At 47.5% G+C, this 16,054-nt stretch overlaps 1 protein-coding gene across 1 annotated transcript in view; it reads right to left on the bottom strand.

Annotated features, from left to right (window-relative positions):
* Nucleotides 1-9,116, bottom strand: part of LOC103800312 (trinucleotide repeat-containing gene 18 protein-like) — a gene marked incomplete at its 5' end in the record, with an annotated part of 11,667 nt that extends 2,551 nt beyond the window's left edge. The window contains 12 exon segments of the mRNA XM_009072688.1: nt 1-2; nt 5-551; nt 553-1,241; nt 1,794-1,958; nt 2,234-2,350; nt 3,163-3,271; nt 3,646-3,721; nt 4,006-4,123; nt 4,609-4,750; nt 5,571-5,732; nt 6,500-6,942; nt 8,834-9,116. The exon segment at nt 1-2 is cut by the window's left edge and continues 48 nt beyond it. Coding sequence (XP_009070936.1) covers nt 1-2; nt 5-551; nt 553-1,241; nt 1,794-1,958; nt 2,234-2,350; nt 3,163-3,271; nt 3,646-3,721; nt 4,006-4,123; nt 4,609-4,750; nt 5,571-5,732; nt 6,500-6,942; nt 8,834-9,116 — 2,853 coding nt within the window.
* Nucleotides 9,117-16,054: the final 6,938 nt, after the last annotated feature.

The following is a 16,054-nucleotide window of genomic DNA, read 5'->3' as shown; positions in this document are numbered from 1 at the left end:
TTGGGCCGGTTCTCCACCGACGGCAGCCGCTGGCGCTTGGCCAGCTCCTTGGTGGTGGGCAGGTGGATGCCCTCACGTTTTTTGGGCCTGCTCTTGTTGCCGCTCTGCTGCGGTGCCGGCTGCTGCACCGGCTGCTGCGCCGGCTGCTTTTGGCTCTGCGGGTGGGAGGAGGCGCGGGATTTCCCTGCCTGCTTGGTTTGCTTGGGTGGGAGGGTTTGCTGCACCGAGGAACTTGGCTGGGCCTCAGCTACTTCGTCATCAGAGCTACAGGAGGAATCTTCATCCGTAGTGGAGGAGGAAGAAGAGCTGGAGCTCGAGGAAGAAGAAGTTGATGAGGTGGAGGAAGAGGAAGAAGAGGAAGATGAAGAGGAGCTGCTGCTAGAAGAGGAAGAGGAGGAGGAGTTAGAGGAAGAGAGAGGAGTGGATGCTCTTGAGCTGGCTGAGCTGCTGTCCTGGGCCTCCCCTTGGTTTTTCTCAGCGTCCTCTTCTCCCTCTGACTCTGAGCTGCTGTCGCTGCTGTTGCTCTCAGACTCCTCCACAGCTGCTGGAGGGAGCTCCTGCCGTTTCTTCCTGGTCCTTCGAAGCAGTGAGGCTCTCTGCTGAGCCATCAAACTTTCCTCCGAAGCTGGCAGGGGAAGGGTCTCCCTCAGGCGCTTTGGCTCGGGAAGATTTCTGCTTGCCCTCCACACCCACTGCAGTGGAATAGCCCAGCCCCAAGAGACTCTTCCCATCTCTGCGACTGGCCAGGTTTGAGTCCTCCAGCATCCTCATTGCTTCCTTCATCTTCTTTGTCTTTGGAGACATCACGCCCTCATGGTCCAGCTTGATCAGGATTTCACTGTCATGCTTCCTCTGAGCCTTGACCATGGTGCCAAACTCCTGTGTCTCTTCTGTGGGTCGCCCTTTCTTGGCCTTGGCTTTCGACACCGAAGCGTCACTGGAGCCGAAGGTTGCCAGCGTTCCCGGCAGGTCGCTGTAGGGTTCCGTGCCAAGGATGCTGCTGAACACAGCAGGCTGGTAAGTGGGTTGTGGGGGGCTGTGCAGTTTAGTGGAGATCTTCATTTTGTTGGCTTTTGACCGCTTTTCCTCTGTGGGGGCAGGAGAGCCTCCAGTCTGCAGCGGTTGTGATTTTCGGGAGCCCTTCATGCTTGGCTTGCTCAAGCAAGTTGGCTTCTCTGGGACTGAAGAGGTTACAGGTGAAGACTCAACCTGATCCTTCTCTTCGGGCAAGGCAGCCTCTTCTGCAGAGGGAAGGAAACATAAACACATGATGTTACCCATCCAGAGGGGTTTTATTAGCTCAGACACAACCAGACCCCAGTGCTGACCAGCCTCTCGCCTCGGGTGGCTTGTTCCTGTTTGCTTAGGTACCCCCGAAGGGGCACAGCCACTTATGGTTCACTGAACAGCCTGACCTGATGTCAGTGCCTGTGAACAGCTGATGGGCAATGCCCAGTGATGCTGCTTCAACTTTAGGGGAACCAAACTGCAGATCTCCTGCGTCTTTGGCCTTACTGATACCTGCAGAGATGCTCAGCTAAAAATGGGACCCTGCTCTGCAGCCCTGACTGACAGAAGGAGGCTGTCACATCACAGGCAGCTTCTGAGCTAGCTTCCTGCAAACTGTAGACACAACAGAGTGAACTGATGCATGGATGGATGCTCTGCACTCAAAAGTATGCATCCATCCCCCTCCAAATCTTGCTCCCAACAACAGCTTTAACCTGGGGAGACCAGTGGGGAACTGTGCAAGGACTCCCTCAACTCCAGGTCTGGCAGTGGTGACAACCTACCAGCTTTTGCCTTGACACTTGGCTTCCTCCCTCGCCCTTTGCCCTTTGCCACAGTCTCCTCTGACCCCAGTGTAGGTCCCTCTTTTCCTTCTCCAGTGTCTTTGCTGGATTTACGGCTGCGGCGCTTGGTGCTTGGCACCAAAAGGGCAGGGGAAGGCTCAGCACCTGGAACAAGTAACAAAGATGGTCAAATACAGTCAAGCAACACGTAAAACAGGCACATGAAACAAGGAGTATATCCCTACCAATTCTGCAACAGGGACTGGGCCTTTTCCCCGTGAGTTATATTCCACCCCAGCTCTGCCAGTCCAACATTGATGGTGCAATCTTTGTGACGGAAAGTCTGTAAACTTGTCTCAAAACCACAGAGGCAAGTGGACCAAAACTCCTACATCTCCTAGTGGGAAGTGTCAAGCAAAAATATGCACAGCAAGACTCACACTGGATCTTGTAGTCAGGAGGGAGAAGCCGAATGTGAGACAGTGGGATGCGTCCCGTGTCCCCGTCATCAAACTCTACTGTGATGAGATCACCATCTTCCTCCAGATCCAGGGTTCCTGTGGGATGGGAGAGCAGAAGATGGGATTAGGGAGAAACACCAGAGTACAAACCTCTTGTCAGGAAAGCAGGGACATGGGGAAAGACAGGAATCCTGCACCAGCTCCAAAGCATCCCATCTCCCCCTTTGCCAGGCTGTGCAGGGAGGACACAGCAGGCTCACTCTGCAATGGAAAGTCCCTGATAATACTAAACCAGTCCACCCAGTGAAAAATTCCCCAGCCAGCAGAACTGCTCCAGAACATAACAACAGCTTGACTTCCCACCTCTCTCCACTATTCCCTCTATTCTTCCAGAAATTCATTTCTCAGCAATCACAAGCTGCTGCTTTTCAACTTCTCCAAGAGAAATTAGCTGTGTTCCCATCATCTGTTCTTGCATTAGCACTACTGTTTTACAACTCATAAGTAGACCAAGAGCCCAAAAGGAAGACCAGACATGGTAGAATTGTCCAGGGCCCTTCACTGGCTTTTTAATGGGATCAGACTGGGAAGGTATGTGTCAAAAGCAAAATTATGAGTGTCCAGGTGATTTAGAAACCTGCACAACCTCAGAAATCATTGGTGCCTGGAGTTAATTCTGACTTCCTGAAATGTGTTGTATTTCCCTGGTATTTTTAATTCCTCGGACCTCTTCCTGAACCAGCAGGATGTTACTAAACCAACATCATGAATGAGTGGGACATGACTTGGAAGAGAGGAATGGGCTCAGCTCTGACCTACAGGACATCCACAGCAGACATCAGGTTTCCCCAGACAAGCCCAACATCCCTCAGGACATGCAGGATGGAGAGATCCCTGGGTGGCCTTACCTCGGACAACTGTCCCTGGGTAGAGGCAGCGGTACTGCTGGCTCCAGTAGGCTGCAATCCTCGTGCCCTCGGGCAGGAACCGCACTGAAGGAGGTTTCACATCGATGATCTGCTCAGGGCAAGAGGAAAGCAATTACTGACGTTCCTTGCACCAGCACAGACCCTCCCAGCATATCTGGCATGTAGCAAAGCAGCTCTGGAGAAGACAAAGGACAGTTTCCCTGCTGCGAAATGGCCTCCTGCCTGCTCACAGGGCAGCGTGAAGGACTATCCCTGCAGGAATACAGGCTTAGTGCCTGCTGACAGTGAGGGAGCTTGGCCATGGGGCAGTGAGCACACCAAGGGCAGCTCTGCCCACACTGGCCATGGAGGCAGGAGCAGGACATCCCTGCAGCCTCAGGCTGGGGAGAGATTTCCAGCTAGGTTCCTTGATTGCGAAACAGGGCTGGGGCACCAAGCACAGGCACTCTTGGCCTCACATACCGCTTCCTGCAAGAGCTGCTCCAGGCAGTAAATGTGGGGACGGTTCCCCCTCTCACCTTCCACCACCACACGGTATCTGAAACACAAAGGCCTGGTCAGCCACAGCACACAGGAGACATCACCCTGATCAGCTAACACCTCCCTCTGAGTCCTACCACCAGTTTATGTGAGTGCATTTAATGAGTGGTAATTGGATTTTCCTTAGCACTGATAAACCAGAGTGAACTCTCCTCCCCTTCCCGCCAGACTCTGTCAGTCTCTCTGCAGCCAGCTCTACACAACCCCCAAACCAACCCCTGCAGCAGCTATGTCCCCATTGTCCAGCAGATCCCAGGTGGATACAGCAGCCCCTCAACTCACATGTCTGGTGAATGCACTGTCTTGACATGCCCAGCATAGAGTAGCTTGTCATCCATGGGGATGAGGACACGCAGCCCATCTTTCAGCTCATCCTTGTCAATGATGCAGGAGCGAGGAGCTGTGAGGTGTTGGAGCAGGACAGGGATTAGAGAGCATCACACATGGAAAAGGGATAGCAAGGGGAGAAGGAAACCTCATACTCCCAGCATCACCCTCCCTTAGGAAAAGGCTAGTAAGCCCTTTGCAGAAAGTTCAGTCTCTCTCTCTGGCTCGCTCCTGGCAGAGGAGAATTTTGCCCTCTTGGTAATAGAAATTATTAATAAACAATAATAATAAGTCCCTCTGTTGGTAGTAATAGCATATCAGTAAATTAAAATCAGGTAACTCTGAGAGTGGGCCTCAACAGGATGTCACAGTGGGCCACTCTGATCAGGCTTGTTTTTGACTGAACTGACTTTGAAAAAGTGGTATTTACACCCCAAGGACTCACAGCTTTGGATGAGGAACATGTGAAAGCACAACAGTCCTCCTCTGAGCAGCCCTGGGAAGCTTGTCCAGTTCCTCTACCTGTACAATTAGCCTCCCAGCCCCTCCTACCCTCACCTGGTGTGGGTGGTCGCTCGACCAGCATGCTCAGTGGGATGTTCTCATCCTCTGAGAAGCTGCTGTCTTGGTTGGGCTCAAAATCCTCCTCTGCTGCCATGCTTTCCATGAGCTTGCTGACAGCTCCTCCTTTCCCTCGGTTCTGCAGGAGAGCAAGCAGCATGTCAGCTGGATGATCACAGGCAATAGCTCGATCCCATCCCACCTTCCTCCCGCAACAAATAATCTGAGGATAACCTGAGGTCTCCATCCTCAAGAACGTTAATCACACAGAGAGTTAAGTGGGTGTACCCAAACTTTTTGCTGGGTTTATCCCCAAGCATTACTGGCAGCTGACCAAAAGCTATTCTCCACATCCTATCCCCTATCCTATCTATTTCCCACATCCTCACTTCTAGAAGTTAGGAGAGACTCTATGAACAGACAGATGTAGCTTTGCTCTGCATTCACCACCTCTGCACAGTGCTCCTGAGCCTCTGCTTTCACTAAACAGGCATCAGGCACTGTTCCTGTTTCTTCTCAAAAGCCCCACCATCCATTTCTTGCTGTTACACACAGACCACAAGGATTACACTCAGAAATCACGTGAGATAGCACAGTGTGTTATGAGAGAAGAGAGGCTACAGCAATGGAGAGAAACCAGGTGGGATCCAGTGCTGAGCAAGGCAACTCCATCACCATCTCCTTGATCCTTGCTGTCTATGAATGCTCTCCCTGAAAGCTCTCCCTCCACCCTGTGGCAGCCTTAGATAACATCCTGCCTGCTCATTAATTTGGGGGATGAAGACAGCAGGCACTATCCAAAGGTCTTCCTTGGATTTTAGGCTTCTCAAATTTCGCCTGTAACACACCCAGCAAAACCTGCACAGCTGTTTTCCCTCCCTCACACTGCAACACTATAGGGAAGAGCAGGGCTCTGCCAGCCACCTTCCAGTTCACCCACACTAGAACCAGCCCCTCACCTCTTTTTTCACCTCCTTGGCTTTCACCTTGGCTTTGCTCTTCTTGGTGGAGCCCAGGGCATTCGCCAGGCTGACACGAACATCAGATGGGGAGCTAGGGATGCCAGGAGGAGACATGGACGAGGAGGAGGAGCAGCAGGGTGTTTCTTTACCCTTCTTCCGCTGCTAAAAAAGAAAAGAAAACACTTCCATCAGTAAAGAGCAGATTGGTAAAGATCTAGGCCCAGAGAGAGGGGAAAGGCGGAGCAAAGCAGGCTGTGCACAGGTAGGAGGACGTTCAGCCAGCAGTTAGTTCCTTGCCCACATCACATCCTACATCTCCCAGCTCTGCTTTCTGACTTCATGCATTTTGGGAAAGAGCTTTTCATTACCCTGGAGAACAAATTCCTGCCCATCAAACCTTCCCCCAAAGAGCTGCAAGAAGATCCCAGTTGGCCTAATGTCACATCTAACTTGTCTAACTCTCCCCCACAATCAGTGTTCCTCCGTAACACTGCCATGAACTGAACTGGAGCTGGAGGGAGATGAGCTTTCAGCTGAGATGAAGAGTCAGTAACCCAGAGATCACTGACAGCCCTCAGAAGACACCACACAAAAGGTGAACAGCCTTAAAGGCCAACACGGGGGCCACAGCTCAGCAAGCAGATAAGGTCATGTAGAGAGTGGGAGAGAGATGTCCACTCTGGCCAACCCAAACAGGACAGATTTGGGATATGGTGGGTGACAGAAGTAAGCCGCACTGTTCAAACACAACACTCCCTGTGAGTCAGACTCAAGTCTGACAGTTCTTCTGGGTGTACACAGGGCTGGGAGAGGTGACAAGGGGCAGCCAAACAACTGCTGAGACAGGACTCAACTCTCCCCTGTCCTAGTGGAGTTAATCACACTCCCCTCACCCTCAGCTCCCAAGGGTCCCACACATTCCTCACCTTGCTGAGCTCCTTTCTCTCCTTCCCTTTGTTGCCCTCCTTTTTGGGACTCATGGGTGCTCCCTTGCCACAGCGCCCAGGCTTGGACACAGGGGTGGAGCTGGCAGGCGCCGCAGAGGTCAGCATGGCCGAGGACGTGGTGGCGTCGTGGAGGAAGATCCGCTCACTCCGGCGCCGGTTCCACAGGTCATCATCGCTGGCCTCCAGCCCAAACTCAAAGCTCAAGTCCTTGGGGGATTTGAATTTCTTCAGCTTTCGGCCTTTCTCAGACCCAAGCTTGGCCTTGTCAGTGCTCCCAGATCCGGTGTCGAGGCTGCTGGGGGCCTGGCTAGGTGGGATGCTGCCTGACTCCAGCGGCCCCTTCTTTCCTCGCAGCAGCCCTGAAGGAGACTTCTTCCTGATCTTGATCTCACTCTCCGAGTCGGTGTACTCAAACTCTGTCCCTAGGTGCAAAGGAGGAACCATCAGCCAAAAGAGGCAAGAGGGGCCACATCCTGCTGGAAGCTTTTGGGCTCCATGGTAGATGCCTGTTCAACAGAGCTCTTGCTTGTTCCCCTTTCCAATCCCAACAACCCTCAGATCTGCATTTCTGACCCATAAAACACTGATTTCCCTGGAAATAAGTCTCCCCTGCTCTAAGCCACAGTCCAACCATTCAGGCAGTGTGGCTCAGTATGTTCCCTGCCTCCTTTTTCTTCCTTCTCCCACAACCAAAAATAAACCCTGTGGGGAAGCTCTTAAGAGAAAAGATACTCTACCATGTGCCCCTCCTCAAAAAGGAGTTGCTCAGCTGAAGCCAAGCACGAACCCCATAAGCTGAGCCTTCCTCCCCGTGAGAGTCCTCTCCAATTTCACCTTTGTTTCAGGAGAACAATCTCTTTTAACTAATGAAATAAACCCATATTTCAAGCTTATTTTTTTCCCATTGGCCAACAGACACCACAGATCTTTTTACTGGCTTAGGTAATCACCTTAAAAAATCAAGAGAGGTAAATGACCTTTTGTCTGTGGCAAATGGAAATCCCCTCACATTGTCCTCTGCTCAGCACCATGGGCACAGCAGTACCCAGAGGCCTAAAATACTGTAGTAATGCCAAGTTGTTCCTCACCTTCAGTTTGTTTCCCTGAACCTGATAAAGAAAGCAAGACCATGTTTCCAGGGGCAGAAAGGAAACTGAGGCTGCACCTACACACCCAACAACATGGGCAGGAGGTAAGCAAACAACATGGGAAAAGGAAAACATACAAGGCACAAGCAAGCAGAGCAACTTCTCTCAGTCCTTCTCTCTCAAATATGCTCACTTTCCTGGGTAAATTCAGTCTGCAGGAACCTGTTCTCATCTTCTACCCAAACTTCTTCCCCTGAGACAGCCCCAGCATGAACAGGAAAAGAGCCGGCCTGTCAAAACCAAAGCTGGCAAGGCTCAAAATGAAAAACCCACTGGAAATTAAAACACTCCTTCTCCTCTCTCACTACCGCATGAGGTAATTTCTAGATGCTTCCAGTTTCAAGGAGGGCAGGTTACAAAACAATAAATTCTTAACAGAGGCTGTTGGAACAAGTTGGCAAAAGCCTAATATAGCATGGAAACAGTGTTCCTGAGGAGGACATCATTTTCCATTCTGAAGCATGCTATAAATTCCATTATCACTTAATAAATATTAATAGAGAATTTATAAATGGAACCCACATAGATCTGTCTGACCAAGAACAATTTCACCAATGGGCACTTGTGCAGCAGGGCATGGGCAGGGCAAGAAATGAAACTTCCCATGATGTGCAACACATTGGAACTGGGACAGAGAGGACAGAAATCCAAGGTCTGGCACTGCAAACACAGGGGCAGAGGAAGGAATGCTGACTTCAAGTCTTGCTGGCTGGTTTCTATAAGGAAGCTGATGGGATGGGCTGAGTGAAGAGGTTTTTCTTCTACTTTGGCATCTCTGTTTCTCTTGGGTATTCAAGATCAGCTGCATTTAGCACATGTTTTCTTTCCTAAAATGTAACAGCACTTCACCGCCTTCAGCACTCAGTCCAAGGGGATGCAGCATCCCAGCGCTCGCCTTTGCAGCACGTCTGTTGAGGATTTGCCAGGCAGGAAAAGAGAAAACTTTGACAAAGCCACAGGGAACTGCCCTCAGGGAAGTCATTGCTGCAGCAGCTAAACCTGCCACGCCTGTGACTGGTTCTTGTTTTCCTGCCAGGCCATTTTCCCTACCTTCAGCATCACGACCAAGCAGCCAAAGCAAAGAAAGGCCAAGTCAGTGTCTGGGTAACAACCTGTGAACCTTCCACCTTGTCCCCACAACACCAACCCTAGCCAGGCAACTCACCCATCAGGCTCTGTCGCTCCTCCTTCTTCTTTGCTTTCTGCTTGGCTTCCAGCTGGATGATGGAAAGCGGAGGGGGAACGATGGGGCTGGGCATTGCACTGGCAGCAAACCTCGCGAGAAGGCCCAGGCCACTCTCATCTAGGGCAGGGGATGACAGCCTGTCGGTGCCATCTGTCCCGTAGTCCTCTGCTTCCTCCTCTTCCTCTTCATCATCATCCTCCTCCTCCTCGGAGCTAGAATCTAGCACGCAGAAAAGAGGGAGCCCGTTACAAATCTCACGGAGCTGTGCATCAGCCACATTTCCAACCCGAACCGCCACTCTCCTGCTGCTCTGTGCTCACCTAAGTAGCACTGAGCCACCCCTGACTAAGCCAGAAGACACTGGCCATGGACACACACGTGTCCTTGCAGCCCTAGAGCTGGTGTCACCCTGCCTGCCACCACCCTGGAAGGACACAGCAATACAGAGTATGGCAAAGAGGACCCACTCAAGGCGAGGGAGGAAAGAGCAGGGTGTTGGCAGATCTGAAAAGGATGCCATGCACTCCTTCCCTGCAGCTTTCAGGAGGAATTAAAAGCTTAATTCCTTTGAAAATCCCAACCTGGGAGCTGTGGGATTCCCCTCCCACCCACCATCACTTCCTCCATAACAAAATCCATTAGTGTAATCAGAATCAGAGATCAGCATGGAAGGGGAATACCAGAGAGCAGCCTGTGCCATGGCGGGAGGCAAGGAGGATACAGGGAGAAGAAAGGGCAGGAGGCAAAAATGCAAAGGAGAGGGGGAGAGAAATAATAATTTGAAAGCAATGGATTTGGAATGCATAAGGGAGGAAAGTGTAGGTAGTGTCGGAGACAAGGAGGAGTGTTTAAACACTCTGCCTCAAAACTCTCCATGCCTTTCGTTTCCCTCTCTACAGCTCGGGCTAGGGAAGCCCCAGCTCAGCATAGGCAGCAAGAGCTGCCCACAGCCAACATCTAATTCTGGCAGAGGAATCAGCCTCTCTGCCTGCCTTGGCTGACACCCGCAGAGAGCAGTGGGCTGGGGGTTTCCTCTGTGGTGTATATACAGCAGGTATTTTGGGGGTAGATGCTCCGAGAGTGGCACCTCTCCCTTCCTACAGCACTTCCCAAGAGTCTGTCAGCAGCTCAGAGGCAATTAATTTTAACAGCATCTCATCCAGTTAGTGCTGGTGAGCAAGTCACTACACAAATGCACATGTACCACACACATACTTATACACACACATATATAAGCACATATATCTATAAAAATATATAGATTTAACTGCGACAAGTGGGCCTGGAAAGGATATTTCATTTCTCTTGAAATTGAGGGATTAAGCAGGATCATTGAGGCTGTTGGAAAATTTCCACCACTAGCAGGAGCCCTGCTCTGAGCCCACTCCTCAGCTCCATGCCAGCCACTATCCCTGAGCCTGAAATCCAGCCAAATGAGAAACCAGATCCCTTCAAAATGAGCTGGAATGAACATGAAAATCCTTTTCTTTTCACTTATGCCCTCTGGGATAGATAAAAACGTCCTCAACACTTGGCTATTCAGAAAAAAAATAATACAATAACACAAGTGTTATTTTTCCATGATATTAGAAAAAACAGGAATATAAGAAAACAATGTTCTCATCCTTGTATTTTATCTGCTGAGGTAATGGGCAGCTTTTTTTTTTGCCTCTTTTTTTTCTTTCAGCAAGGACAGCTTATCTCCATAACATAGATCAGATAGCCACAGAATACTAATTTTTAACTGCATAAAAATCCCTTCCCCATTTTAGTTGCTGAAGCTCATTCTTTGTGATATAAAAATGCTACTAAACCTACAGCCCTGCAGTAAATACCAAGAAATCCACAGTCCTGTTCACTCCTCGCATAAAAACCACATGCAAAAAACCCCAACGATCCACAGCAAATTGGGATCAGATTCCTTTCCCTGCCAGAAAAGGGGACACAACTACTGGTTTTCTACCATGTTTTGCCAAAAAGAAAACAAATCCAGATGAGGTTGGTTTACTGTGAGACATGGAAACCACCTGCCTGAAGAGCAACAACACCATGCCTGAGTTTGGTGATGCTCTGTGGGGCAGCAAGACCCTCTCCACACTCTGAAATTCAGCAATTCTCAGCAAAATCAGGAAAAAAAAATCAAAAAAATCAACCTGTACAGCTGCTCATGCCACATCTAGAGAGCTGAGGGTAGCTTGCTGAGCAGCTGGGGAGGAAAACAGGGAAAAAAGGGGGGAATGTTTGCAGGAAAATCCCTGGGTGACCAGTCCAGCCCCTTTAGATCAGCCATGCCGACTGCCCAGCAGCACCAGCTCCTCTGGCACTTACAGACGGTGTGTGTGAGGGCACGAGGGTGCCCAGCAGCTCCAGCATTTCAAATGCACTCAGGGAAAGCAGATTTCAAAGCCAGGGTGAAAGTGGCTATTACTCACGCTACAGAAAACTCCCGACACAATAAGGTACCTGGCGGGTAGTGTAACCTCCTTCACAACACACAGCGTCGCACTACGGAAAGACAACTGAAGACAGTCCCTTGTCAGCATTTCTACCAAAACGCTTATATTTTTATCTGCATGAGATACAATTTTCAGCCTGAAAATAACCCCATTTTAACACATTCACAGCACAGATCTATCCTCCTCCACCTCTCGCAGTGAGGACAGATCTCGCTAACGCCACTCCACATGCACAACACAATCCCTGCTCCTCTTCCTTCTGGTTTTCCAAGGGACAAACACTGACAAATGAAACAAAAAGAAGACATTTGGGGCTCTTCTCCAAACCCACATGCTTCTAAACTAAGTCCCCAAACTTCTGGTCATGGTGGCAAAGAAGCTGCTGGTGCTCTCTGCCCATCTGCAGAGCTCCTTGGAGAGACTTGTGGTGCTTCTACTCAATGTGAAGCAGAAGATTTTTTACTCCTACTCTACTCAAACTATGTGTGGGTTTAAAATTAACTATACACAAATGCCTTTACAGAATTAAAGTCTCAATTTTCTTTCCTCCTGCAAAGGTGATTTTTAGTGCACAGTGGGGAAAAAGGCAGATTTTTTCTTCTCCTTCAACAGTAATGCCATGAACACTGAGCAATGGTAAGGGAAAAATATTCAAAGTTAAAAATATCATTTCTAATTGACATTTTTAAGAGCATGTATATGTGTGTATATACCCACACAGACAGCCACACAGGTACATACAACTCCACAGCCAAAATAAACAAGAAATTCACATTTAAATGCTACTGATGTCAGATAAACTGAAGCCAAAGCTTTTTCTTTTTAATCGTTACCTGCATTAAATTAAAACCCAAACCCAGTTAAAAAATACTAAGTTTTCTCACTGCCTTTAACAGCTAAGGTGCTGTGGTAGTTTACTGAAGGAGAGCAGTAAATGAAGATTTGTTAATGATGAACAGAAATTGGTTAAGCAATTTGGTTTTTAGAGACTGATGTATGTAACAAGATGGGCTGAGGGGGGTGTGGAGGGGAAAGGTTGAGGAAGGGAGTAAAAACACACACTTAAAAGAGTCATTTCACATTGTAAAAATAAATAGCATGATTTTCTCATAACACCAAGCAGGCCTACAGCATACAAAGCAGGCTAAGTACAGGCAGACTTTAGACAGCTACTGGGTCATTGACATCTGATTTCTGTGATCTGTCCAAATTCTGGAGGTTACGTATTTTTGCATGTCCAATTTAAGATTGTACCTTTTTTTTTCTTCCCAAATGAGTCAATTCTCATCACTGGAAGATTTTTTCACCCATATGTGCTGTGCTGTTGACTCCAGAAGTGCTTATAAAAAATTGAAAGTATTTTAACTATTACATGGGAATGACAGCGTAGGGAACCTGTTTCCCTTGCTGATTTTTTTTTCATTGGGGTAAAATCATCCTCTAAGTCAAGGAAAGAGAGCAGGGAGGAAGGTACCAAATTCTTAAGGAAAACAGAGTATGGAGAAGGAGGACATATGGGTCTCTGGTCTCAGAAAGCTCAAGGAATTTTTAATCCTGGTATTTTCCAAAGTCCCATGTGAGCTTTAGCCCACATTAGTAGTTTCCTCCAAGGTCACTGGATAAAAAACCCACAAGCTTTGCATCTTACCAGAATGGCAGCGTGGTGTTTGGTCTGTAAGAAAGCAATGTGTCCCCACCTCTATCTCAAACCAGATGAAAGAAAACCGGTCCTCCTGCAGCTAATCCTACCTCTGACACACATACTGGCAGGGCCATGGCCAGACAATATCCCTGATACTGGGACAGTCTGCACTGTGGCCCAGAAACCTTTAAGGACAGTAGCAAAGGACATCTTGGACACATCTACAAACTCCTCTCTTGTCTGGGTTAAGGGGTTCTCCAAAAGAAGTTCTGCAAAGAGCAAAGCATTTCTGGAGTCCTCAAACACATAACACACAAGCAAACCTTCCATGCAAGACTCTTCATGGACAGAGAAAAGTCAAAAGCAGACAGCAATCATCTTCAGAATCAAAATAACCAAGAGAATGCAAAGAGCTACGTGTCATTATTCACGGAGGCAACACCGAAACATCTGAGGCTGACAGGTGACATAAAGAAAAGTTATTTTGCCTACCTACATAACAATGGTCAAGGTTCAGGTTCATGGCTAGTGACCCTCGCTGAGAAGTGTCTGCCCTACAACCAGCCAACCACTTTGCTTCTTTAGTGCAGCGTGAGAGCAAATGCAAGAGACCGACACAGACATTCAAAGCATCATGGATAGGGGCAGGGGTGAAAGGGTTGGTCAAGCAGCTGCAAGGAGAAAGCGAGCACTTCTAGAAAAGCTGAGGTTATTAATCGGTTTAGTATTCAGGGAAAGCCATTAGAAACCCTATTACCCAAATATCCCTTCAAGAAGTGCTTCTGACAAAAGAACAAAATTTCCAAAAATTTCATTTGCAGAAAAAAAACCCCAAATTGTAAGCAATAATCCCTTCCCACCTCCCTTTCCTCCACACCCACCTCCCATCCCAGGGGGTTTTGCATCTTTGGTTTCCCCCCCATTAAGTGACACCCCAGAGGGATTCACAGTGCATCTCCACATTTGTTCCAGATTACCCAACCTCCTCCCAAATCCCTTCCCCTCCCCAGATTTTATCCCATAAAACTGGGAATTTCAGTTTTTACTTTTTACAAAGCAGACAGGTTACTTGAACAATAGATGAAGGGACAAGTTACCTCTCTGCTTACCTGGAGCCAAACCAAAATGCAACCCCCAAAAACCCTCAAGAACTTGACACCTAAAAGGGATTGATATCCTCAAAATTTCCAACAGCAGCAAAACAAACAGAGAAAAGATGCAGGAAGGAACAGGGAAGGGAAGAATGGAAGTTAACGCAGACTCTTCATGGAAATGTGGCAATCTCAGCCTTACATAAAGTCCACTATCCCCAACAACTTTTTGGGTTCTCTAAAGAACCATTTGATTTCTTTTTTTGAAACATCTATTTCTCTTTTGGGTTTTCTTTGAAATGCACTGGTGGGTCAAGCCCAGAGCCACATCAAACCAAATCAACGTTCTGTATCTTTCTGCCATGTTTGATCGTTTATTTTGCTTTTTAGCTTAAATGATCTTTCTTTGGAGGCTGGGTTTGTAGGGAAGAAAAAAACCAAACAGGTGCGTGGAGGAAATTAACACAAAAAAAAAAACTCAGAAAAGAAAAAAAAAAACCACCACAAAACAAAAGCTAAACTATCCAGCCCCATTTTCAATTAACAGCCCTGAGCAGTGTGAAACACTAAAAGGCTTTTGCTGGGCTAGATCCAGCTCTGCCATGTAACTTAGATGATAACAACTGGGGATGCTCTTGCTTAGCATTCAGCACAGCCGAGCTACTTTCTTTTGGGAGCTGAGGGCTCATTAAACTGACCTTTCCCCATGATTATTATTTAATGAGTGCGCTCTAAAACAGAAACCCCTTGTGTCTCTGGAGGAAAAGTCTCAAGTAATCTCTTTTCCCACTGAAGTACTAATGACAGGCTGACAAAAAAAAAAAAAAAAGCGCTGCAAGAAAAAAAATGGGGTGAGGGTGAGGGAGGGAAACTGCAGAGTCAAATTTAATGCAGTAATTGCCACATCCTTGAACACTGTGGGTTACGTCTGGACATCTGAAAAAAAAAAGATTACCACCCAAAAAGAGACACAAAATGCATAGGTTCTTAAAAGTTCAAAAGAAAAATTTCTGGCTGTTAAATACACCTCCTGCAGCAGCAAGAAGCAAGTGCCTCCATGTCTTATCTGCCTGCCTTGAGAGAGAGTCTGTCGGGAAACAAACTGAAAAAAGATAAAACCAAAAACGGGTGAACAAAATAAAACCTAAATTAAAGGGGTCTGGGGGAAGGGAATGGGAGAGAAGCCTAGTTTTTATCTGGACAAAGGCAGCAGGGATATTTGAATAATAGAGAGTACCCCAGACTAGGTTAATTCCAGTTCTACTGATGGGGAGTGGGAGCAGGAGGGGGATGCAGAGCAGGATGGAGTGAAGCGGCAACCTAATCGCCTGATAAGAGACACAGCAAGAGAGACAAGGTACACAGGTTTAGTTAAAAATGAACTCGGTATGTTTAATAAAGCTTGGTATACCAAATCGCAGTACAAACATCAAGTCACACGGCCACACAACAGTAACCCGGTATTAAAAATAAAGGAAAAGAAAAATGGGGAGAAAAAAAGAAAAAAAGGTGAAAAAAAAGGTGGAAAAAAGAAAAAAGGTGGGGAAAAGAAAAAAGGTAGGGAAAAGGAGAAAAAAAGGGGAGGAAAAAGAAAAAGGGAAGAAAAAGGAAAAAGGAGAAAAAAGAAAAAGGGGGAGAAATAGGAAAAAGGGGAGAAAAAAGAAAAAAGGGAGAAATAGGAAAAAGGGGAGGAAAAAGAAAAAAGGGAGAAAAAGGAAAAAGAGGAGAATAAAGAAAAAAGGGGAGAAATAGGAAAAAGGGGAGGAAAAAGAAAAAAGGGGAGAAATAGGAAAAAGGGGAGGAAAAAGAAAAAAGAGGAGAAATAGGAAAAAGGGGAGGAAAAAGAAAAAAGAGGAGGAAAAAAGACTAAAAAAGAAGAAAAAATGGAGGAAAAAAGGAGGGGAAAAAAGGAAAACAATTTTTAAAAGCTTCTTTCAAACCTCGACAAGGCTCATGCCAAAATAAAATTATAAGAATTCAAATAATAGTAATAATAATAATAGTAATAATA

This window comes from Acanthisitta chloris, unplaced genomic scaffold, assembly GCF_000695815.1.
Source record: "Acanthisitta chloris isolate BGI_N310 unplaced genomic scaffold, ASM69581v1 scaffold19244, whole genome shotgun sequence".
NCBI classification, from domain to species: domain Eukaryota; kingdom Metazoa; phylum Chordata; class Aves; order Passeriformes; family Acanthisittidae; genus Acanthisitta; species Acanthisitta chloris.
Note: the sequence above shows the minus strand (reverse complement) of the source record. Positions and strands in the feature narration are given on the sequence as shown.